This window comes from Oryctolagus cuniculus, chromosome 3 (assembly GCF_051225735.1).
Source record: "Oryctolagus cuniculus isolate XC-2025 breed Fujian yellow rabbit chromosome 3, ASM5122573v1, whole genome shotgun sequence".
NCBI lineage: Eukaryota > Metazoa > Chordata > Mammalia > Lagomorpha > Leporidae > Oryctolagus > Oryctolagus cuniculus.
Genome location: NC_142869.1, coordinates 139,111,930 through 139,138,224, shown reverse-complemented (window position 1 = coordinate 139,138,224; position 26,295 = coordinate 139,111,930). Strand labels below are relative to the sequence as shown.

At 36.7% G+C, this 26,295-nt stretch overlaps 1 protein-coding gene across 11 annotated transcripts in view; it reads left to right on the top strand.

Moving 5' to 3' along the window:
* The window catches only part of KMT2E (lysine methyltransferase 2E (inactive)), an 84,393-nt gene that overhangs the window by 35,268 nt on the left and 22,830 nt on the right, over window positions 1-26,295 (top strand). For 7 of the 11 annotated variants that reach the window (XR_016230980.1, XM_070071170.2, XM_017342740.4 and 4 more), the window contains 12 exons: window positions 2,762-2,876; window positions 4,141-4,370; window positions 7,549-7,629; window positions 13,065-13,123; window positions 14,564-14,736; window positions 15,529-15,567; window positions 17,867-18,097; window positions 18,199-18,329; window positions 20,581-20,698; window positions 21,964-22,073; window positions 25,078-25,342; window positions 26,143-26,241. Coding sequence is in view for 10 of the 11 variants with exons in the window: in XM_070071170.2 (XP_069927271.2) it covers window positions 2,762-2,876; window positions 4,141-4,370; window positions 7,549-7,629; window positions 13,065-13,123; window positions 14,564-14,736; window positions 15,529-15,567; window positions 17,867-18,097; window positions 18,199-18,329; window positions 20,581-20,698; window positions 21,964-22,073; window positions 25,078-25,342; window positions 26,143-26,241 (1,651 nt within the window). In the remaining variant the exon portion in view is untranslated. Of the gene's footprint in view, window positions 1-2,761; window positions 2,877-4,140; window positions 4,371-4,843; window positions 4,933-7,548; window positions 7,630-13,064; window positions 13,124-14,563; window positions 14,737-15,528; window positions 15,568-17,866; window positions 18,098-18,198; window positions 18,330-20,580; window positions 20,699-21,963; window positions 22,074-25,077; window positions 25,343-26,142; window positions 26,242-26,295 lie in introns of all 11 variants that reach the window. The other 4 variants (XM_089328482.1, XM_070071173.2, XM_070071171.2 and 1 more) reach the window with 1 other exon arrangement.

The window sequence follows — 26,295 nt, the reverse complement described above, 5'->3', positions numbered from 1 at the left end:
CGAAATAATCTTTGATCTATTTCTGTCTCATAAGCTTCACAGAAAACAGCCCCCTCTGCATTGTTAGATCTCTTATCATAGATGTGTCACAAGTAGTTCAAACTCAATATAGTCAGTACTATACTAATCATGTTTTAAAAAGATTTTTTTATTTATTTGGAAGGCAGAGTGAAAGTATAACTTTCTATGTTATGTCTCTCTCCTGCATCACCAGACTGAGCTTCTTGAGGGCTGGAACTATATCTTCATTTATATCTGTATCCCTAGTGCTTAGAATGAGATTATACAAGGGTGTTTCAAAAAGTTTATGGGAAGCCGGCGCCGTGGCTCAATAGGCTAATCCTCCACCTTGCGGCGCCGGCACACCGGGTTCTAGTCCCGGTTGGGGCGCCGGATTCTGTCCCGGTTGCCCCTCTTCCAGGCCAGCTCTCTGCTATGGCCAGGGAGTGCAGTGGAGGATGGCCCAGGTGCTTGGGCCCTGCACCCCATGGGAGACCAGGAAAAGCACCTGGCTCCTGGCTCCTGCCAGGATCAGCGCGGTGCGCCGGCTGCAGCGGCGGCCATTGGAGGGTGAACCAACGGCAAAGGAAGACCTTTCTCTCTCTGTCTCTCTCTCTCTCACTGTCCACTCTGCCTGTCAAAAAAAAAAAAAAAAAAAAAGTTTATGGAAAATATAATAAAGTGATAGTTATTTTAGTGCAAAAAATTTTTGAAATGTACTCATAGTTTTTTATAACATATATATTTTTGCTACTTTTTAGAAAGCATTCATTTTATTTATTTAAATGGCAGAAAGAGACAGAGATCTCTTTTGTGTTGGTTCACTCCCCAAATGCCTAGAATAGCTGGGACTAGTCCAAATTTGGAAGCCTGGAACTCAATCTGGATCTCTCATCTACGTGATAGGGACCCAACTACTTGAGACATCACCTGCTGCCTCCCAGGGTGCACATTAGAAGGTTGGAATCAGAAGCAGAAGCAGGAATCAAACCCAGGCACTCTCATATGGGATGCACAGGTCCCAAGAGGCATCTTAACCATGGTGCCAAATGCCTGCCCCCTTAATAATGTGTTTTTCATTAACTTTTTGAGGACTTCAGAAGGCTCATGGAAAACTGGAAATAAAGGAAATAAGTGAAAACTATAAACTTTATTTCATAACATAAACTTTATCACGTTCAAGACACTTACAAGTGATGATACCAGCCATTTAGTCCCATCAGTAAAGAACTGAAGTTCCTGGAAATTTAACCATGTCACTGCAATCTTTTTCACATTATTAACTGAAGCAAAAAATTAGTACCTTTTAAAAAATTTTTTTAAAGATTAGTAAACAAAAAGTCCAAAGGAGCCAAATCAAGAACAAACATCACATTTATAGTGACACTTGCATGGAAGAATGATGAAATCATTGATGCTTTACAAAACTTTTATGGGAACCATGCCCAAAGAAATGGGCAGTTGAGCAGTGGTTAACTCATTTTAAAAAGGGATGAGTTGATACTAAAGATGGAGCCTGTAGTGGCAGATCATCCACATCAGTTTACTAGTAAAAAAATTCATCTTGTTTGTTCCAATTAAAGAGGACCAGCTATGAACACAAGAAACAATAGCCTTTTCTCTCTGTCTCTCTCTCTCTCACTGTCTGTAACTCTGCCTGTCAAATAAATAAAGAAAAAGGAAAAAAAAAGAAACAATAGCAAACACTAAGACATCTCAACTGGGTCAGCTTACACAGTTCTGACTGAAAAATTAAATTGGAACAAACTTTCTAATCATGGTTGCCAAAAATGTTGCAGCCAGATCTGCTTCAGGTAAGAACACAGCTTTCAGTGGAAATGTTACACAAGTGGGATCGAGATGCTGAAGCATTTCTTCCAAGAACTGTAACAGGAGATGAAACTAGTACAATCCTGAAGACAAAGCACAATCAAAACGACGATGACCTGGAAGTAGAAGTGGTCCACTCAAAGCAAAAGTGACCAGTCAGTCAAGAGCAAAAGGTCATGGCAGCAGTTTTCTGAGATGCTTGAGACATTTTGCTTGCTTGTTTTTTGCAGGGCTTATTAGGAGTGTTTTGAGAAAGTGAGCCAAAGTGTTAGTGGGAAAGTTTCACCAGAGTCTCTGCCTTGACAGTACTTTTGCTCATTCACTCATCCAACCAGCACAGTTTTGTGAGTTTTGATAGAAAATCATGAGACATTCACCTTACAGTCTGGATTTGGCTCCTCCTGATATCTCACAGTTTCCTAATCTTTAAAAAAAAAAAAGTCTAACTTTTAAATTTAAATTCCCAGGATCCTTACTAAATAGGTATTGTGTTTGGATAGCCAGTACTTTAGTATAAGTATTTGTCTATTTTGGGCCAGCACTGTGGTGTAGCAGGTAAAGCCGCCGCCTGCAGTGCTGGCATTCCATATGGGCGCTGGTTCAAGTCCCAGCTGCTCCACTTCCAAGTCAACTTTCTGCTATGGTCTGGGACAGCAGTAGAAGATGGCCCAAGTCCTTGGGCCCCTGCACCCACATGGAAGACTCAAAAGAGGCTCCTGGCTCAGATCGGCACAGCTCTGGCCATTGCAGCCAATTGGGGAGTGAACCAGCAAATGGAAGGTCGATTCTCTCTCTCTCTCTTTCTTGCTCTCTTTCTCTGTAACTCTGACTTCCAAGTAAATAAATCTTTAAAAAAAAAGTATTTGTCTTTTTAAAATTGATTAAAAGAAAATGAATGGAATTCTCTGTAATGCAACTTTTTTCTCCCCAGACCAGAATCCGTAGAAGCTAGCCCTGTGGTAGTCGAGAAATCCAACAGTTATCCCCACCAGCTATATACCAGCAGCTCACATCATTCACACAGTTACATTGGTTTGCCCTATGCGGTAAGTATTAAACATTTTTCTGGAAGGATATTTTTTGAAATTTAGAGGCAGAAAGTACATATCTGTGGTTTTGTGTCTAAAACTACATATTTTAAAAGTACAGTTGTGAGGCTGGCACCGTGGCTCACTTGGTTAATCCTCCCCCTGCGGCGCCGGCATCCCATATGGGTGCTGATTCTAGTCCCGGCTGCTCCTCTTCCAGTCCAGCTCTCTGCTGTGGCCTGGGAAGGCAGTGGAGGATGGCAGAGGCAGAGAGAGAGTCTTCCATCCACTGGTTCACTCCCCCAGATGACCGCAATGGCCAGAGCTGAGCTTATCCAAAGCCAGGAGCTTCTTCTGGGTCTCCCACGTGGGTGCAGGGGCCCAAGGACTTGGGCCATCTTCTATTGCTATCCCAGGCCATAGCAGAGAGCTGGATTGGAAGTGGAGCAGCCAGGATTTGAACCAGAGCGAATATGGGATGCCGGCACTGCAGGCAGCAGCTTTACCCACTATGCCACAGCTCAAGACCCTTATCTCTTGTTTTTTTTTGTTTGTTTTTTTACTAAGATCTATGCTTTTTTTTTTTTAGCATATGATATCTTATTTAATCCTCAAAAACTGCTTCATAAGGTGTCATTTTGTTCTCTTAAAGCTGAAAAAATGTAAGCTTATCTAACTTACTCAGCATTACATAGCTATTGAGATGCAGAGTGTAGGTTCAAACATAGTTGCAGAACTGATAACATTTGTGATAATATGGAGATAGAACTATGATTTTTTTTATTACTTGGAATAGAATAAAAATTACCACAATTTTAAGTCCCATATTGTATTTTATAATGATAGTATATCTTTTGTTGTTTTATTGTTTAGCTTCTATGTTGTTAGCCCTATATTTGTCTACATTAACCTCTCACATCTTGTACTTCTACCTTCAGGATGGTGTTGTGTGGCCATATTAGGGGCCTCAAAAAGTTCACGGAAAGTTTACATTATCTTTTAATTCCCCGTTTCTACAAAATTTTTGAATATTCCTCATATCTTTGGAATTTTGGGGAGATTCCAGTTTGATTTGAAGGTGACCACCTCTACCTCATAGATAGATATATTCACTTATTCTTGTAGTTGCAGAGTCATTATTTTAAAGATATTAAGGAAGAAATAGGTCAGTTTCATCTCTCTTGAGAATTCATAATAAGGGCTGAATTTTATTTAAGTAGCTTAGTTCACATTGTTGCTGAAATTAAATAACGTTGTGCCCTATTTGTGTTCAATTATCCAGGACCATAATTATGGTGCTCGTCCTCCTCCAACACCTCCGGCATCCCCTCCTCCATCAGTTCTTATTAGCAAAAATGAAGTAGGCATATTTACCACTCCTAATTTTGATGAAACTTCCAGTGCTACTACAATCAGCACATCTGAGGATGGAAGTTATGGTACTGATGTAACCAGGTGTATATGTGGTTTTACACATGATGATGGATACATGATCTGTTGTGACAAATGCAGGTAAAATATTTCAAACCATTAGTTTATTCTTGAATGCTACTTTTGGTTGTTAATGCTGAAACATAACTAAAGTCACTTTTGAAGAAATTAATGAAAGCATTTTTAAAATGGGACTTCTGGTACTGTTGGTGTAGTCTATTTTATTCCTAGGAAAAGCCTTTTCTGGAAAAAAAAAAAAAAGCTATCTTAGAATTTGTTAGAAGTTCCCTTTGTTAATTGAGTCATAGTTGATCAGTTTTGAACTTTATTCATATAAGATCACATCTCTTTTTCAGCTAGTTCATTAGTAACCTAAGTATGTAAAGTAGTAGACACAGTAGATATGAGTATAAAATTGAGTCCTCTGTATATCCTTTGGAATTATTTGTGCTGTATAGTCAACTGTAATTTTCCAGTTTTGGGGGAAATTAAACATTTTGATTGATGTTTGTTTGACCTGACTCTCTCACCTCCTTTTGACTTGAACCTTGCAGCACTCTGGAGTCTCCCTGAACCAGAACCACAGTCTCCCCTCCCCCAACCCTGGTTCAACCACCAAGAAAGGCCTCTTCCCCTAGAGAAGGTGTGATTGGGATAGAAAGTGGGGTTTTCTTTTTGGCTTTTGGGTTTTTTGTTTTTGTTTTTGTTTTGTGGGGGAGGCTTGGGGGAGGATGGAGAGGGAACAGGATTTCAGCATTAAAGTTATTGGGTCCTTTCCCTTCACAGGATGGGGAGCAGAGAGTATTTAAGAAGTACATTATAGACAGCAAAACAGTCTGGTGGTAGCTTTGCAGCATTTCCTGGGTCTGGTCCTTAACAGTGTAGCTTCAATATTTGGTTTGAAGTAGTACGGCATATACACATATTTGAATGTGATTATAGAAATGTATCCTAGAACCAAATATAAATTAAATTGTATTATTTGTAATATTATTCCCATCTTTTAGAGTAAAAATTGGATGTTGATACAAATATGTAGTTGGAATTACATTTCAAAAAGTTCATTTAATTTTGCCAAAATGTAGGAAATCAGTGTTAAGTGGAGTGTGAAATCTGTTAGTATTTTTATGAAAAGTTATAATATTAATACCCTGAGTTTGTTTTAATAATAAAAATACTGTGGTACCCTTTCAATTTTAAAAATAAATCCTGATTACCCATAATGTAATTACATGAAAAATGACCTCAGAAAATTTATTCAATGGCAACGTGCTTTATTTTATCATAAAATGTCAATTCATATTGTAGCCAATCATATAAAAGAACTTCTCTTAGCTGATCTCATCTAATGTGATAGATAACATACCACTTTGCATTGTTTTTATTTTAATGCATAATATAAGTGTGTTTTTCTTTAATTACAATAATTTATATCTGATATGCAGTTACCTCTATTAGAGACTAGTAAAATTATCCTTATGATTTTTTATATCTATCTACATATTCTTGAAGAAGCAGTCACAATTTTTGGATTAATCAAGGTATTTGCTTCTCAGTGACTGCTTTGTTATAAATCTGTTTTTTTGTTACTCTAATTTTCTGTTGCTTAACCTGTAATATACTCCAAGATTTATATTTTTTCCTTTATTCTTACTTCCATTGCCCCTTTTTTCATGTTTCTTTAGCCTTCAAGCCTGACACCTATACTGTGACCATTTATTCATTTCCTAGCTTTGTTTCTTGTTCACATGACATCATTACTTACCTCACAAATTTAACTATATATATAAAACCTTGTGATTTGCTTTGCTTTTCTACATCTTAGATATATATTGTATTACCCTTCTTTTTGTTTTTCTTTACCAGTTTTTGCCCCAGTATTTTCACTTGAGAAGTAAAGAGCAGCACAATAGTAATTAGTTCAGCAGTTCAATTGGAACTGGCTAATTACTGTGTATAGAATGAATAAGACTGTTTTTGGAAACATGCATACATGAGGGTACTTCAAAAAGTTAATTAAAAATGGAATTAAAAGTTTATTATTGAAGTCCATGCAGTTTTTACATACTATGCATTTTCTGTAAACTCTTTGAAAACTCCTTGTATGTTAGTTTTAGATAAATTGGTGTCTTGACAAGAAAATAAAATTAGGGGACTCAATGCTGTGGCATAGCATTTTAAGCTGCTTTCTCCAGTGTTGGCATTTCATATTGGAGCACTGGTTCAAGTCTTGGCTGCTCTATTTCCAGTCTAGCTCCCTGATGACATGCCTGGGAAAGCAACAGAAGATGACCCAAGTACTTAGGCCACTGCCTCCCACAGGAGAGACTCAGATGGAGTTCCAGACTCTGGCTTTGGTCTGGCTGTTGCAGCCATGTGGGAAGTGAACCAGCAGATAGAGGATCTCTTTGTCTCTCCCTTTCTCTGTGTCACTCTGCCTTTCAAATAAATAAAATAAATCTGAAGAAGAACAAGAAGAAACGAATGGAAAATTAATAACAAATTGAGAAGTTTGTCTCAATTTGGTCCATGTATTCCCTTAAAAGTAATTAATCTTTATCTTCATGGGATACCTCTTGGATTCTTGAATTTTTTCCCTCTGCCATATTTCTAATTTTGTTCTTCTTTACCTCAACTCTGGAATGTTTAAAATGTCTCTTGGTCTTTGTATTTTCAGTTTCTTAACTTTTTTGAATTAATACTATTAGCCACTAAAGCACTTCTAGTAGTTACCTGTTAATGAAGGAAATCTACAGATATTCCAACATTTCATGTTCTATATGATTGTACTTAACTAATCCAGTTTTACCCCATGTATTTCTCAAAATGAACGATCCTCTTTATATATATTGGGTACCTTCTCATATCTGTTAATTAATAAATGTTGTTGTAATAATGCCTTTTCTTCCTATTTCCCAAATGAAGTTCTGTTCAAGTCTGTTGTTTTCTGAGGTGCTTTTCCTATTAACTCCAAGAGTAAACATCGTCACTTTATGATTTCTAATAGCATTTGTAACCTATATGTTTTTATCTTTTAAATCATACTTGCTTTAGAAATTCATGTATCTCTTATTCGTCTTCTTTTTGCATTTCGAAATTTTATCCCTGTGAAGACAGATTTCTAGGAATTCCTCACAGCACTGTTTAGATTACTAAGCTCAAAGTAGGTGCTTACTAAGTGACAGGTAAAAGGAATATCAAATCTTAATGTAAGGATACTTTTAATATTTTTTATGTTTTGCTTTTTTTCTCCTTTAAGTGTCTGGCAACATATTGACTGCATGGGGATTGACAGGCAGCATATTCCTGATACATATCTATGTGAACGTTGTCAGCCTAGGTAAGTTGTGCGTGCCTGATAAAATTGCCGGTAATTCTATTGAAGTAAGCTTTAGTTAACAGAAATTTATTTATGAATTATTGAATCACTATATTTTATCAATTCTAAGAAGCATTTTATGTTTATTATTTTTGTAATCTGACATCTGTAAAATTGAGAAAAATATTTTCTTTGATAGTGTTTAATGGTTTGCTTTGTAAGGTTTTTACTTAACAATGCATCAAATCACAGTCCGTCTTCTAATTGATGGCATCTTTTTTCATTGAATTAATCCATATAAAAAAGTTACTAGACAAACACTCTCTCAAGGTAAAGAATTTGGTAGGTCTGTCATCCCTTTGGTTTCTAGTATTTTTTTTCCCCATTTCTGTTTTGGTTTTCTGATGGATATTTTAAACCTATGTAAAAGTAAAATAGTACAATGAAACTATATGTTTCTACCACCCTGCTTCGATAATTGTCAACAAATTTTTTTATCTATACTCCCATGTATTTCTTCTTCCCTTCACATTATCTTGAAGAAAATGCCAGATAATCATATTATTTCATCTGTATGTATAATGCGTATTTCAATATATATATCTAGTAAAGGATCCTTTTTTTAAAAAAAGTAATCCTCCCTTATCTGCAGCTTTGCTTTCAGTTACCATCCAAAACTATTACATGGAAAATTCCAAAATAAGCAATTCATAAGTTTTATAATTGTACACGTTTCTGAGTAGTGTAATGATACCTTGTCTGATCCAATCTGGGCCATTAATCAACTCTTTGTCCAGCATATCCACACTATATTATGCTACCCACCCATAAGTCACGTAGCAGCTTTCATGGTATTATATTGCTTATGTTCAAGTACCAGTCTTTTATTTAATAATGACCTCAAAGCACAAGAGTAGTGATGTTGGCAATTCAGATATGCCAGTGAAAATTGGTAAAGCACTTCTTTAAATATCATCTCATGTCTTCACAGGAAGGGTTGAGTACAGTGCAATAGGATATTTGAAAGGGAAATGACATTCACATGACTTCTATTATAGTAGCTATAATTGTTATAGTTCATTATTAGTTGTTAATCTTTTACTGTGCCCAACTTATACACTAAACTTCACCATAGGTAAGAACATCTAGGAAACAACATAGTATATATAGGATCACTACTAACTTTAGTTTTAGGCATACACTTGGGGTCTTAGAATGTATCCTCTTGCAGGTAAAGAGGAACCACTATAATCATAAAGCCATTATATACAACAAAATCACTGTAGCCACTGTTACAATATTGATTGGTTGATATACATCTCTTAAAGTCCCTAGTTATCTAAACTTACTTCCCTCACTCTGCTACCCTCTGTCCTCTTTGCAATGACTACAAAATTCAGTTGTTTGTTCTGATGGATTTTGCTGGTTACAATGTCATGGTTTCACAAGTTCTCTGCCCTTTGAATTGCTGTGAAAAGGTATATTGAACCTATCAGCTTGATCAGATTTAGGGTCTTGGGTTTTATTTCTTTTGTTTTTTGATAAGACTGTGTTCTGTCAGGTGGTACATATATGGCACATAGTCATTCTTTAAAATTGTTAATTTATTAGGGGTTGCAAATTAGTGATCTATCAATTCTGTTGCTTGTCACTTGATGGCTGGAATACAGAAAAAGGCTTCCTAAGGTAACTCCTCAACTCTCTTACAGTATGTTTCAGTGAGGAAACCCAGGATAAGTGGTTGTTGATAGCTAGCCTTGATTTACCAGTTTCACAATAATGGAAATATTAAAGTATTAACTATGAACTTACAGATATAAATGTGGTGGGTCCTTATTGATGCTTAAATTTTGTTCCAATTTTGGTCACTAAGAACCTCTACAAGTTGGCTTTCAAGGTCTTTTGACAATACCACAGTGGTACCTGATAGATTCTTTGCTATCTGGTATGGCAAAATGTCTTGGCTTATCTTATACTTCTGTGTCGGAAACTCAGAATTGGCTTTCCAGGCTGGAATCTGGGAGTTAGTCATCTTCATTTCTATTAGATTGGTCACTCTTCCTCATCTTTTTAATAGACAAAGCTAGGAAGAATGTTTTGTATGTTTGGTTATTTTTAAGATAAAATATCTGAGTTTATACCAATACTTGCAGTTCTAATTCAGGAATACAAATTTTTATTTAACCAATTTTATATCTATATCTCCTTTTATCCTGGCATTCAACAACACAGATGATAATGTGATTGGGCTATCACATAATTACTCAGTTGCTTAATCCCATAGAAGAATATAATAGTATGAAAGCATCAGCACCAATACTAGGATCAACAATATGATTACACAAAAAGTTTGGAACATTTTTTCCCCCTTAGGGAATGGTCCACAGTGATATACAATCAGTTTATTTTTAAGCAATTTATTGTTTAAACAATCCTTTAAAGAATTTCACTGTGTGGTTATTATACCAAATAGATACTTATGTTGTTTAGGTTGTTTGCTTATTTAATTTTTGTTTTTAAATAAACATTTTACTTGTACATTATCATGCAGTTGTGAAATGATGTACAAATATCTTGTGTACCCTTTACCTGGATTCTTCTAGTAATAATATTTTTGCAAAACTATTAATATAGTAATACAACTAGGATATTGACGCTAAAACAGTGAAGACACAGAACATTGCCATCATCACAGGGTTCCCTCATTCTTTTATAATCATACCCCACTGTTTCTACTGACTTATGGCAGCCACTAAGCTGTATACCATTTTTGCAATTTTGTCATTTCAAGAATTCTGTAAGAACATTATGTAAGTAGAATTATATAGTTTATGATCTAGCTTATGAATTAACACTCGGCATAGTTCTGTGGAGAACCATTACATTTGTTACATATATCTTATCACTGTTTCATCTTTTAAATTATTATTTTTACTGCTCAGTAGCATTCTATGATATACACTGGGTACTGTGTATGTTCATTGCTATTATAATGTCATGCTCTGAAACCCCTTCGCACTCAGTAGCCAAATGAAAGTACTTCAGCATGTTCATGGAAAATGAATTCAAAGTTTACTGGGGTCAGCATTCTGGTGCAGCAGGTTAAGCTACTGCCTGTGTCACTGGTATCCCATATTGGAGCGCCGGTTTGAGTCCAGGCTGCTCTGCTTCTGATCCAGCTCCCTGCTAATGCACATGGGAGAGCAGCGGAGGATGGCTCAAGTGCTTGGGTCCCTGCCACTCATGTGAGACACCCAGATGGAATATCGGGCTCCTGGGTCTGGCCTGGCCTAGCCTCGGCCATTGCGGCCATTTGGGGAGTAAAACAGAGGATGGAAGATCTTTCTCTGTTTCTCCCCCTCTTTCTGTCACTCTACCTTTCACATAAATAAAATAAAACTGTTTTTAAAAATTAAGCTGTTAGGCAAAAAAGTTGAAATCCATGCATAATTTTTCGTAATGTACATTTTCCATAAACCTTTGAAGATCCCTCATTGATAAAGAATTTATGAATTTGTGTTTGTGTTTCTGGATATAAGTATAATTACATCAGTGTTTATTCATGTAACTATACACATGTACATATGAGGGTACTTCAGAAATTTCATGGAAAAACGAAATTTATTTCAGTGCCAAAATTTTTTCTGTATAGGTTTTTGTGTATATCTCTTCTCTTCATGTGGAACAAATGCCCAAGAATATAATACCTCAGTTCTCTGATAGCTGCATGTTTCATTTTATAAGAAGTTGTCAAACTATTTTCTAAAATGGCTCTATCATTTTCTATTCGTATCACCAGAAAGATATGAATAATTGAGTTTTTTATTTTAAGAATTGCTTTAATGGTTTTCTTGTATAATAACTTGATGGAAGAAGTAGTTCTGTCTTATTTAAATATATAAAACAAAATATATTCAAAATAAGTCTAACTTATATCTGTGTTGCTTCAACCCCAGAAGTAACAATTTTTTAAAATCAATTTTCCTTCCATGATTTCTTTCTTTACATACAAATATGTGTGTGTATATATATATATATTTATAGTCCTTTCCTCTCCTATGTAGATGTATATTTGTAGTCCTTTCCTCTCCTATGTATATGATAATTTATTATTATAAAGGATACTTGCCACATTTTTTTTTCCATTTGAAAGCCAAAGATCATAGTAGCATATAGAGATTTATTATTTCTTTGTGTAACTTTAAGGTACTTTTATCTTTTTCATGTACAATGGTTTATACAGGCAGTCCTATTTGGGTGGGGATTTGTTTCCAGTCTTTTCTTGTTGAAACTAGAAGTGGGATTGTTAAGTAAAAGGGTAAATGTGCCTATAAGATTTAGTCAGGTATTGCCAAATTCCCCTCCAGTAGAAGCTGTGTAATTTTGAATTCCTTTTGGTAATAGGTAAGCATGCCTATTTTCCCAAGCCTCACAATACTGCTTTGGCAGACTTAGATTTTTGCCAGGTTAATTAGGCAAGAAATGCTAACTCAGTTACATTTTGCATTTCTTATATTATGAGTGAGATTTTTCTCTGTAGGTTTTGTTTCACTTAATGATTGCTTTTTGCCAGATAGTTTTGTTTTGTTTTGTATTTTCTTTTGTTGTTTCTTTTTTAAGATTTATTTTATTTATTTGAAAGGTATAGTGACAGAGAGAGGAATTGATCTTCTGTTCGCTGGTTCGTTCTCCAAATGGCCGCAATGACCAGGGCTAGGTCAGGCCGAAGCCAAGAGCCTGGAACTCCATCTGGGTCTCTTATGTGGGTGGCAGGAACCCAAGTATTTGGGCCATCATCTGCTGCTTTCCCAGGCACATTAGCAGGGAACTGGATGAGAAGCAGAGTCCTGGACTCAAATGGGCACTTCGATTTGGGATGTGAGCGTTGCAAGCTGCAGCTTAACCCACTGTGCCACAAGTCTTTTGGTGGGGGTAAATATCTGTTGATGAATTCATTAAGAGTTGGTTAAAAAGTAACTATTACAAAGGTGGTCACTTTGGTAACTAGGATAGCTGTCTGTAATGGTTAGGATAGTAACATGTCTCAGACATCAAAGCAAGCCTGTTACTGAGTTGTAGATATTTTAGCCTGGAGCTTTTATTCTCCGATCTAAGAATAATCTAGTGCAATTTATATATGGCCTCTAGATTAAAAAGTGTATGTATTGAAAAAGTTGGGAGAAAAAGGTAAAGAATGATGTAGTTCATAGGTACAGGCTGGGGGAGATTAAAAATGTGCTAGTTTCTTAAGTAAACAACTTTTCTTAATAGTGAAAGGGAGGCACTTAAGTGGTATCTCTGCTGCTAAAATGCTAGCTCATTAAGGCAAGGAATGCTGCATATATTTTAATATGGTTGGTTTTTCACTTAGAAATAATAAATTGTTATTTAAGACAGTTCTCTTTGTATTAAATTTATGAAAGTTTGATAAATAATCATGTTATATTTTAATGTAGGAGTTTGGATAAAGAAAGGGCGGTGCTACTACAACGCCGGAAAAGGGAAAATATGTCAGGTGGGTAAAAAGGACTTATAGTACATTTAGTGTAATTGAGAGAATAAGTGGCCATATATTTTATTAGATGTAAATGCCTTATTGATGAATTTTGATTGTGTATTAGTTTACAATTTCTAGTGTAGATTTTATATATTCTAATGCATTACAAAGTATGTATATACTTATAAGAAATATGGAAACTAAAATAATTTAGATCATTCATGATTTTCCTATTCATAGATAATTTCCTGGTTTAAAGAAGTAATTATATGTTTACGCTTCAGAAAGATGGTGATCTATTAGTTTATCATGTGGAATGGTATTTCATTTTTAGGAAGGGAATTTTCTAACTTCTGTGTAATATATGCAACAATTCTCTTTTTGGTTTGAAATATATTGATAGCAGCTTATTCAGCCATTCTTACTTGATGAATATTTGAGTCATTTTTGTTTGTTTTGTTTTTGTTATTACAGATAGTACCTTCAATGAAAGCCTCTTCGAGAAAGCTTTTTTTTTTTTTTAATTTTGTATTAGATACCTAGAAATGGAATGGCTGCATCAGAGGGTAAATCCTCCTTCATGGGGAATGAGAGTACCTATTTTTTTTTTTTTTTTGTAAGATTTATTTATTTGAAATAGTTACACAGAGAGAGAAGGAAAGGCAGAGAGAGAGAGAGGTCAGTTTTCCATCTACTGTTTCACTCCCTTGTTGGCCGCAATGGCCAGAGCTGCGCCGATCCGAAGCCAGGAGCCAGGAGCTTCTTCTGGGTCTCCCACATGGGTGCAGGGATCCAAGGACTTGGGCCATCTTCTATTGCTATCCCAGGCCACAGCAGAGAGCTGGATCGGAAGTGGAGCAGCCTGATCTTGAACCAGCGTCCATATGGGATGCCGGCGCTTCAGGCCAGGGCTTTAACCTGCTGTGCCACAGTGCGGGCCCTGAGAGAGGTCTTTCATTTGCTGGTTCACTCCCCAGTTGGCCGCAACAGCCAGAGCTGTGCTCATCCGGAGCCAGGAGTTTCTTCGGGGTCGCCCACGTGGGTGCAAGGGCCCAAGGACTTGGGCCATCTTCCAATACTTTCCCAGGCCATAGCAGAGATCTGGATCGGAAGTGGAGCAGCTGGGACTTGAACTGGCGCCCATATGGGATGCCGGCACTGCAGGCAGCAGCTTATCCTGCTACGCCACAGTGCTGGCCCCTGGGAGTACCTATTCCTACAATTACACCATTAGAATATGATGTCAGCCATTTAGACAGATCCTTTCTAGTTTAATGTGAGGAAATAGTTGTAGTTTACATTCAGATGTATCTTACAAAAGTCAGGTGACTGAAGAAGTGAAAATATGTATTTTATTCTTTGCAAATATAGAAATAATAGTTTATTGTGTGGAATGCTATTTTTATTGTTTGAAATAGAAATATTACATGTGCAATAATTTTTATTTTGCCTTTGAAGATGGTGATACCAGTGCAACTGAGAGTGGTGATGAGGTTCCTGTGGAATTATATACTGCATTTCAGCATACTCCAACTTCAATTACTTTAACTGCTTCAAGAGTTTCCAAAGTTAATGATAAAAGAAGGAAAAAAAGTGGGGAGAAAGAACAAAACATTTCAAAATGTAAAAAAGTACGTTTTTGCTTTTTTAAAAATAAGTAGATAGTATATAGATAGGGAGCTTAGTCTTACAGGAAAGGCAGGAGACTGAGAGTAATGGACAGCAGCTAAAAAGGTGGAAAGATCTAGCAAGTTTTTATTTTAAACAGTTGAACTCACTTTAAAATTTTAATGCATTAGCTTTCCATTTGTTGAGTTTCTTACAATATAGAATTTTTTTTTCACTTAAATTTTATGTGGTAAGTTATCCCTAGGATCTGATGGCGGAAAACTGTAAGCAAATTTTTCATTAAATTTGTCAGTGATATCTGTACATATGACAGTGTTCCCATGAAATGATGGAACTGAAAAATTCCATTACTTTAAGTACTTATTACTTAAGCAAGCCCCAATAAACACTCAAATATTACTAAGTGATTACCTAGAGAATTAAATAACAACATTGTTTTATTCCTACATAAAATATCTCATCACTTCAACAAAATTATTATAATGCTTCTAGTGTCTTCCCCAATTTCCTCATAAATATTTTTCCATGATTACTATATTGAGCACCTAGAAGTTTTGGAGATTTCTGTCTTAGAACATCATAGTGCATGCATTTTTTAACATTCTAAATAGTCTCCATTTTTAATAAGTATTTATACAAAATATTTTCTTACCTGTGGGTTTGTTGGTTATTACCAGATTTTTGTTTTTTTGTATTTTAACACTTAAGTAAAAAACTTCAGTGAACCTGGTTATTAAGTATTAATTATATCTAGTTTTTAAAAAACCAATCCAGAATTTCATATTTATTTTTAGGCCTTTCGTGAAGGATCTAGGAAGTCATCAAGAGTTAAGGTAAATACGTTAAATATGATGTTATTATCAACTGTTAATTATTCAGGAGTTAACAGTGTGCTTGCTTTTTCTTATCTTTATGCTATCTTTATTGTGTGCGGTCTTACTGCTTTTTCTTTACTGGAAGTGGGTCCTTAGAGAAGTCTAACTAGATGAATATACTACTTTTGTAGTCCTTTGACCCTATTACCGTAATACATTGATCAAAAGGGAAGGTATATGGGGGAACTTCAGAAAGTTCGTGGAAAAATAGAATTGAAAGATGTTTATTTTGGTGCAAAGAATTTTGAAACCTATGCTTGTGAGTCTTTTGAAGTTTCGTGGAAAAATGCTTGTGAAAAAACTATGTGGGTCTGGCCTTGAGGCTTAATTGTGGTGTAGTGGGTAAAGCTGCCACCTATGATGCTACATCCCATATGGGCGATGGTTTTGAGACCCTGCTGCTTCACTGCTGATCCAGCTCCCTGCTACTGTGCCTGGGAAAGCAGTAGAAGGTGGCCCAAGTGCTTCGGCTCCTGAACCCACGTGAGAGACCTAGAAGCTCCAAGCTCCTGGCCTTGGCACCAGCCCCCATAAGTTAATCTTTAAAAAAAAAAAAAAAAGTATCAGCACACTGAATATCCAAAGCTTCATAATATTTTTTTTAACAAATGTTCTTTATATGTTAAAGTTGGTGATTTTGTACTTATGTTAACCTGGATTTATGAAATTTGCTCTGACATGAGAATAAAGAGGCCTGAAAAAGATTTTCAGTTAAGCTGCAAGATCTATTGATTCTCTAGCAGTCCTCCCTTCTTCCCAATATATCTTAATATCCTAATACCAGGCTTAATGAGGAAGGAACGTGTTTTTCATTAACTGAAACTTTCCTTTAGTATATAAACAAGTAACTAGGGATATAAATTTTTAAAATTATTTAAAAATATTTAACTTCAAGATATCTCTGTAAAATTATTTTAACTGGATGAGAATTTGGCACTTGGGAGTGCCTGGGTTTGAGTCCCAGCTCCACTTGTGATTCCAGCTTCTTGCTAGTCTGTACCCTGGGAAGCAGCAGATGACTCAAGTACTTGGGTCCCTGCCACCCACATGAGAGACCCAGAAAGAGTTCTCAGCTCCTGGCTTCAGCCTGGCTCAGCCCTCACCATTGCAGGCATTTACAGAGTGAACCAGCTGTTGGAGGTTCTTTCTATTTCTGTCTTTCAAATAATTTAATAATAAATAAAATCATAGTAACTCTATATTAATTTTATAGGGTTTAAGAGATGTATGTTAGGAGCTGTGTTAAAGGTATGTCAAGTCAGTAGAGGAATCTCTTAAGGGCCAAAAAAAAAAATAATTTGAAAACAGAATAGATTCCTTTAATAAAGCTTTGATATGAAATAGTGTCTCACATTTGTATAAAAATCAGTTCATTATGAGGTGGTCATTATAATATAGAATATGTCTGTACATAAAATTTCAGTTGGTAAAATAAGGCTGCCCCATCAAAGAGTTGTTTTTATTATAGTTTATTCTTCATTATAGAAAAGTGATATTTTTATATAAAAGATGGTCACTCATATGGTAACTGTTACGGTAAATTTTAGTAACACGTGACCATGTACATTCCTTACAGAATATATAAGGATCTTTGTGAAATCTGTATGTAATAATAAAATTTCAGTTACATCTGGTTACACATACTACCAAAAAATGTTTTCTTATCAAGTTATTTAACATTATAGGAAGAAATTATGAATGATGTTTACAACTAAATTTATCATGTGGACAGTTGATTATAGATCTTGGAATTATACTAAATTTAGGTATCTAAATGTAGCTCTATTATACAACATTAAAATTATACCCAAAAATAAATTATACTTAATTGCATATTGGATTTAAACTGAGCACATAAATTGCTTGGTTCTTGGCTATAGATTGGAGTAGATATATTGGTAGCCTTTAAAATCACTTGCTGTTTTTTGAACCTTTAGCTGACATTGATTCAAACTTTTGAGCATTTGCAAATTTTATTGATATCCTCCACATGGCAACAGTAGTGACAGTGAAGATTTAGTTTCTGCTATTCTAACTTAATTTGGCCTCTTTCAATTCTCCTACTCATATCTGCAGTATTAAAAACATACAAGATCACTAATTTATGGTCTTGTTTCCAACAGGACCAATTTAGAAAGACAAACATTTTATCTAGTTTATGTTAGGTCCTTTTATATACATTGCCATTATTGTGTTTTTGTGTGTGTATGTAAGTACATAAGTCCAGATATTAATACTTAATTTGCTGTGGTTTTAGGGTTCAGCTCCAGAGATTGATCCTTCATCTGATGGTTCAAATTTTGGATGGGAAACAAAAATCAAAGCATGGATGGATCGCTATGAAGAGGCAAATAATAACCAGTATAGTGAGGGTGTTCAGAGGGAGGCACAAAGAATAGCGCTGAGATTGGGCAGTGGAAATGACAAAAAAGACATGAATAAATCAGATTTGAATACTAACAATTTACTCTTTAAACCTCCTGTAGAGGTAAATACCACCATTTGTCAAAAAATTATAAAATCTTTTTAATACTGTTTAGATTGAAAGCAACCAAATTTAATTAATCTCAACATTTACTCTAATTTTAGAGCCATATACAGAAGAATAAGAAAATTCTGAAATCTGCAAAAGATTTGCCTCCTGATGCACTTATCATTGAATACAGAGGAAAGTTTATGCTGAGAGAACAGTTTGAAGCAAATGGATATTTCTTTAAAAGGTATATTCATTTCTTTGGTCATGTTCATTTTCTGTAGTTAAATATTAAATTTTTGGCTTTTCTGCTTGGATGCTATGATTTTACCAGGGAACTTCAAAAAGTTTATGGAAAATATGTATTAACAAAAAACTATGTATAGATTGAATTTTTTGGTTTTGCACCAAAATGAACTTTTAATACTGTTTTTTTATAAACTTTTTGAAGTACCACTCTATGTATTTTATTTTCCTATATGATCATTTCAGTACTTAACACTGTAGTATGCTTAAACAGTGGTTAATGATAACCTTCAACTATGATAAACTATATCAATAAAATGCACTGATATATTCCTCAGTCTCTCTCTTGCTGAAAATCCTAAAACAATCCATTTCTTTTTTTTTGTTTTTGTTTTTTTTGTGTGTGTGTTTTTTTGTTTTTTTGTTTTTTTTTTTTTGACAGGCAGAGTGGACAGTGAGAGAGAAAGAGACATAGAGAAAGGTCTTCCTTTTGCCGTTGGTTCACCCTCCAATGGCCGCCGCGGCCGGCGCACCGCGCTGATCCGAAGGCAGGAGCCAGGTGCTTCTCCTGGTCTCCCATGGGGTGCAAGGCCCAAGGACTTGGGCCATCCTCCACTGCACTCCCGGGCCACAGCAGAGAGCTGGCCTGGAAGAGGGACAACTGGGACAGAATCCGACGCCCTGACCGGGACTAGAACCCGGTGTGCTGGCGCCGCTAGGCGGAGGATTAGCCTATTGAGTCGTGGTGCCGGCCCATAAACAATCCATTTCAAAGATAAACCAACAGCCTTATAGATTGGATATATATATAGGGTATCAATCAGGAATTCTAATTACTTGAGATTATAAGGAACCACCTTTTTCATCTAGGACCTGAGTTAATTACTCAGAACAGAACAGAAATTGAAAAGACCACATTAACACAACACCTTCCTCTTTTTAGATGCTCTTAGAATTGGTCTTCTATTATTGCCTTCGTTTTCAACTCCAACTTTGTTGGTGTTGTAATGGTTTTGAAATCTGCATCTATGGTCTGCAGTTTCTTGGGGAATTGATCCAAATGAACCTCCGATAGCCATTACCTCCCTAGAAGTATGTTTCTGTCTCTGGGGACTAGTCTGTATACCCAGTATACATCCTACAATTATTGAAAAATTTCTTGTTTATAACTTGATTTTTTTACTTACTTATATAAATTATCAGGAAGTTGGGACCAGTGCTGTGGCACAGCGGGTTAAAGCCCAAGCTTGCAGCGCTAGCATCCCATATGGGTGCCGGTTTGCATCTCAGCTGCTCCACTTCTGATCCAGCTCTCTGCTATGGCCTGGAAAAGCAGTGGGAGATGACCCAAGTCCTCGGGCCCCTGCACCCACATGAGAGACCGGGAAGAAGCTCCTGGCTTCGTATCAGCTCAGCTCTGGCCATTGCAGTCATTTGGGGAGTGAACTAGCAGATGGAAGACCTCTCTCTCTCTCTCTCTCTCTCTCTCTCTGGCTCTACCTCTCCCTGTAACTCTTGTCTTTCAAATGAATAAAATACATCTTTTAGAAAAATTTTTAAAAAATGTATCAGGAAGTATGGACTTCAGAGGTATAGAATTATGAATCCTCTATATAGGCAGTAGTCACTGCCCTTTTATCTTTGTAAATTTGAATTTCCACCTTCTATTAATTGCTTTTGACTTAGGTAAAATTAGAGCAGATAAAAATCTTACTAGTGTACACTAGCATAAGTTAAGAGTGAATTCTGGAGTAAGACTGTTCATGCTCAAATCTTGGCTTCACTACTTACAAGGTTTTTTTCCTTTCTTTTTCTTTTTCTTTTCTTTTTTTTTTTTTTTATTTGACAGGTAGAGTTATAGACAGTGAGAGAGAGAGACAGAAAGGTCTCCCTTCCATTGGTTCACCCCCAAATGGCCACTACGGATGGTGTTGTGCCGTTCTGAAGCCAGGAACCAGATGTTTCTTTCTGGTCTCCCATGCGGGTTTAGGGCCCAAGCACTTGGGCCATCCTCCACTGCCTTCCCGGGCCACAGCAGAGAGCTGGCCTGGAAGAGGAGCAACCGGGACTAGAACCGGGCACCCATGAGGGATGCTGGTGCCGCAGGCAGATTAACGAAGTGAGCCACAGCGCCGGCCCCAGAAGTTTCTTAAAAACACTCTGTTCTTAAGTTGCTTCATCAGTTTCCCTCTGAAGAATAACGTGATTATTATACTAAATTGTTAATAGTTTTAATTTTTTTTTCTTTGTAGACCATACCCTTTTGTTTTATTCTACTCTAAATTTCATGGGCTAGAAATGTGTGTTGATGCAAGAACTTTTGGGAATGAGGCTCGATTCATCAGACGTTCTTGTATACCCAATGCAGAGGTAAGCTTATTGAAATCTTGGGAGGGGGCATAGAATGTGTAAGGAATATATTAAGTGGAAAACTCTGGTAGCTTAAAATGCTTATGAACTATAAATAGATTTTATGCTACCCGATATTCTTCTATTGTGAAAATTTAGGTGATACAGGCTTTGAGGTGTTAAAAAATTACTTTGCATGTTGAAGAAATTGTGTTGTTCCTTGTAACAGGACTTATAATAAGACTTATTATAATAAGACTTATGTTTATCCTAGAAGTTATACTTATGGGTCAAATATATGCTGTACTTTGACCCAGATGGCAAAGCTAAAGTAGATTTTATACGATCCATCATAAAATGTATAAAATTACATTGTAGTTGCATATAAAATAATGTTGGTTTTGTTTTCTGCATCTCAAAACATTAAAAAAAAGTAAAGGTTTATTTATTGATTTGAAAGGCAGAGTTACAGAGAGGGAGGGAGAGAAAGAGAGCGATCTTCCATCTATCCATTGGTTCCCTACCCAAATGGCTGCAACAGGTGGGACTGGGCCAGGCTGAAGCCAGGAAGCTAGAACTCCATCCATGTCTTCCATGTGAGCAGCAGGGACCCATGTATGTGGGCCATTTTCTGCTGCTTTCCTGGGTGCATTAGCAGGGAGCTGGATCAGAAGTGAAGCTGTTGAGACTCAAAAAATTGCTAATATGGTATGCTTGCATTGGAGGTGGCAGCTTAACTGGCTTTGCCACAACGCTGGCACCCAAACGTTCTAGATTTTATGTTGTAGCTAATAGTGTAGATGTTTGAGCCACACTTAATAGATTCATTGTTCTCTTTGACTTACTTGCTTTGTAATATTATCTGTGCTTCAGTTCCATTTGTTAAAAGATGATAGTGAGGACTAAAGGCTATCATGTAAGGTATCAAGAACAATTTCTTTCATAGAAAAGTACAGTGTTAAGGATACCATTATGGCATCTCATCAAACCCAAGATGCCATCACTTGTAAGAGACAAAAAATCTACATCTTAGAATTGCTTAAATACTCTTTTGAGGGGGGCGGGCAACAGGGAATGCTAGCTATATGATGGGCTATAGAGGTAGATTGGCAGCAGGTACCAACATGCCTTTGAAAAACCTTCCTGCTTGATAACCAGTGATTTATGGTTAAAAGTATTATAATTAGTGGCATTTGAAATACTTCGAATAGTTTTCAAAATTACAGAATAAGATGCTTCTCAAGATAGAATAATTTTATATTTTCATAAATGATTTTAACTAACAGGTGAGGCATGAAATTGAAGATGGAACCATACATCTTTACATTTATTCTATACAAAGTATTCCAAAGGGAACTGAAATTACTATTGCCTTTGATTTTGACTATGGGAATTGGTAAGTTCAAATCTATAAATGTATCATCTGTTATTTTAAAAGAGTTCCTTAATGTCCTTATTATAATTAAGGTATTTTCATTACTTTTATAGCTTTTAATTTTTATTTATTATGAAGTAGTTAAAAATAATAGAAAGCAAGCATTTTGGTATCAGCTTCCATTATATCGTCGTTACTTAATTCTTTTGTAAGCTTTCCTCAATTACTATTGTAATGTAAATATTCACAATAATTATAATTAGTAATTCTAATTCAGTCAGACAGCAGAGACCTTGTTTGAGAATTTTTTCTTCCTTGTATTTTAGGGAATATAATTTTAGTCATACAATTTATTTGGTTAATATGAGTAATATTTTTTTGCACCTTAAAAGAAATAGTGCCAATTTTTTTTTCAATATAAATAGAAAGGGTTTGTTGGGGATCCTGCAAAGACCTCAAAACTTTTGTTCTGAAACAATAGGGAAAAAACTATTAATTCTGAGTATAGAAACTTATACTTAAGTTTTTAAAAAATTTAACATAGGGGTGGGCTTTGTTAGGCTACTGTTTGGGATGCCTGCATCTCATGTCACGTGGCCTAGTTCGAGTCCCAGCCAGCTGTCTGATGCAGAATCAGCTTCATATTGATGCACCTGGGAGGAAGCAGATAAAGGGTGAAGAGTCCCCGCCACCCATATGGAAGGCCGAGGGAGGCTGTGGCCTGGCCAAGTCCTCTGCCTTTTAAGTAAATGACAGTCAGTGCATTAAAAAAATAAATGGGCTTTTTTATAAACCATCTAGTTTCAAATTCTAATGTGGTTTCTTACTAGCTATTATAACCTCAGACAGAGTTCTTCATCTCTGTACAGTTACCTCGAATATATATAGGAATAATAATAATACTTAACAGGAAGTTAACATGCCAAGTGTTTAAAAGTATTCCTAGGGGCAAGCATTTAGCCTAGCAGTTAAGATGCTGTTTAGGGTAGCACATTGTTCTGCTCTGGATTTCAGCTTCTGCTAATGCACACTGTTGGAACAGCAGATGATGGCTCTAAGTATTGGGGTCACTGTCATCTGCTTGGGAGACCCAGATTGAGTTCCTGGCTCCTTGCTTGGGCCACCCTCTTGGGAGATACAGCCTGAGTTCCCAGCTCTTTGCTTGGCCTGACCCAGCCTTATTGTTATGGGATTTGGGCAGTGAACCTCTGGATGGGAGCTCCATCTGTCTCTCCTCTCTCTGCCTTTCAAATTAAAAACAAAAAGCAGTTCCTGGCATGAAGTAAGTGCTTAATAAACATAAACTACTTGTATCATATTTATTTGCAGCTCTGTCATTCTAAACATTTAGAATTATACAGACCCAATACTTAATCCCTGTCACTTATTAACTGTGTGACCTTGGATAGGATACTGAACCTCGATGAGTTTTTTTTTTTTTTTTAAAGATTTTATTGATTTATTTGATAGGTAGAGTTACAGACAGTGAGAGAGAGACAGAGAGAAAGGTCTTGCTTCTATTGGTTCACTCCCCAAATGGCCGCCGCAATGGCCGGAACTGTGCCGATCCGAAGCCAGGAGCCTCCTCCGGGTCTCCTGTGTGGGTGCAGGGCCCAAGCACTTGGGGCATCCTCTACCGCCATCCCAGGCCACAGCAGAGAGCTGGACTGGAAGAGGAGCAACCAGGACTAGAACCGGCGCCCATATGGGATGCTGGCGCCGCAGGCAGAGGATTAGCCTAGTGCGCCACGGCATCGGCCCCCTCAATGAGTTTTTTTTTTTTTGGCAGGCAGAGTGGACAGTGAGAGAGAGAGACAGAGAGAAAGGTCTTCCTCCAATGGCCGCCGTGGCCGGCGCACCACACTGATCCGATGGCAGGAGCCAGGTACTTCTCCTGGTCTCCCATGGGGTGCAGGGCCCAAGCACTTGGGCCATCCTCCACTGCACTCCCTGGCCACAGCAGAGAGCTGGCCTGGAAGAGGGGCAACCGGGACAGAATCCAGCGCCCGGACCAGGACTAGAACCCAGTGTGCTGGCGCCGCAAGGTGGAGGTTTAGCCTAGTGAGCCGCGGAGCCGGCGCTCAATGAGTTTTGAATCACCTGTACAATAGGAATAATAATCATTACTGTGTAATGAGATAGTTTACTTATTTTTCAAGCTTCCATCTAAAAGGAAACCTTTTCAAGGTAGCTTTTTAAAGACCCTCGTTATTTAAGTCCTTCCTTAAAGTAGAAGATAAACTAAGTTAATGTCTAGTATTTGCTATATCTGGCATTTTTTTTTTTTTTTTTTTTTTTTGACAGGCAGAGTGGACAGTGAGAGAGAGAGACAGAGAGAGAAAGGTCTTCCTTTTGCCGTTGGTTCACCCTCCAATGGCCGCCGCTGCAGCCGGCGCACCGCGCTGATCCGATGGCAGGAGCCAGGATCCAGGTGCTTTTTCCTGGTCTCCCATGGGGTGCAGGGCCCAAGCACCTGGGCCATCCTCCACTGCACTCCCTGGCCATAGCAGAGAGCTGGCCTGGAAGAGGGGCAACCGGGACAGAATCCGGCGCCCCGACCGGGACTAGAACCCGGTGTGCCAGCGCCGCAAGGTGGAGGATTAGCCTATTGAGCCACGGCGCCGGCCTCTGGCATTTTTTTTTATAAAGGCTAAATTTCAGGACAGTAATTTATAGAACATTATGGGGCCAAAAAAGTAATTGCAGTTTTGGCCTTCATGTTATTTTGTGTAATTCACAGTAAAGTACCATCTCACTTAAAAAGACTCAAAAAAATTTTTATTAATTTTTTTCTATAAGATATTACTAGCTATTGTAAGGCCAAATCTATGGTCAGAAATCAACATCTAATTATTTTATTTTTCTTATGAGAAAATAAAACTTCTTTTCAGCTAGTTAACAGAAATGTAAGGATTGCATATAGCCAGTAATTGCATATAATTTTGTTGTGCTGCAACTTAAAATGGATTAGAACTTTTCCAGTTCTGTTACATATAATTAAATGTTTAACTGGTTATTGTTCTAGTAAGTACAAGGTGGACTGTGCATGCCTCAAAGAAAATCCAGAATGCCCTGTTTTAAAACGTAGTTCTGAATCCCTGGAAAACATCAATAGTGGTTATGAGACCAGAAGGAAAAAAGGAAAAAAAGAAAAAGATATTTCAAAAGAAAAGGACACACAAAATCAGAATATTACTTTGGACTGTGAAGGAACAACTAACAAAATAAAGAGCCCAGAAACAAAACAGAGAAAGCTTTCTCCATTGAGACTGTCGGTATCAAATAATCAGGTACTAAACTTGTACTGATTCTTCATGAAATTGAACTAACAAAGGAAAATAATGTCATATTTTAACCTGTATTTTTTTTAAAGTGCATTCTGTTCAATGAAGTACTTAAAGGTATAAAATATGCTAGTTTATACAGTATTAAATTATTAGGAAATAGCCAGCAGAATCTGCAGAATTAACATTTGCATTATTGAAAACAGAATTGTCCTAAGACTGGATAAGTTTAAAAACATCTTCCAAGAGGGCACTTTCCTTATGTTCTTGAAGTCATAAAGTTTTCTTCCCTTAAATATCTGGACACAAGGTTATCATATCAATTCTCTGAAGGTGCCATAATCAACAGAGAAATAGTCCTAAAAATTCACTAGTACCACATAATACTGGAAATAAAGTTTGACCTATACTTCTGCCACAACAATGTTTTGTTATATGCTCTCTGAAAAACTGGGCAGTGCCATTAAAATCTAAAAATTAAGGCTTTGCTCATCTCCATGGCCATATCTATTGGGAATCATTTTCCATAAGCTTTAAATTGAACAGACATGTTTATTGGGCAATTGTATTTGTAGGTTTTGTGAAATAGTGTATTTCTGTTTGGGGAAGAAGATAAGCATAAGGCCACAATCTTTACTGATTAGGACTTTATTGACTAGAACTTTAAAACAAAATTATTTGGTTATATGGTTTTGAGAAAAATGTCTTGAATTAGGAGACCAGTTTTAAGTGGGTTTGTAATTTTTATATATTGAATTTGTTGTAAGACATGTAGTTTGTATAAACAAGTCATTTGTGTCTTTCAGGAACCAGATTTTATTGATGATATAGAAGAAAAAACTCCTATTAGCAATGAAGTAGAAATGGAATCAGAGGAACAGATTGCAGAAAGGAAAAGGAAGATGGTAAGTTGGGACACAGTAACTGCTTCTTGCTGTTACTTGGGCTTGGTGACAGCT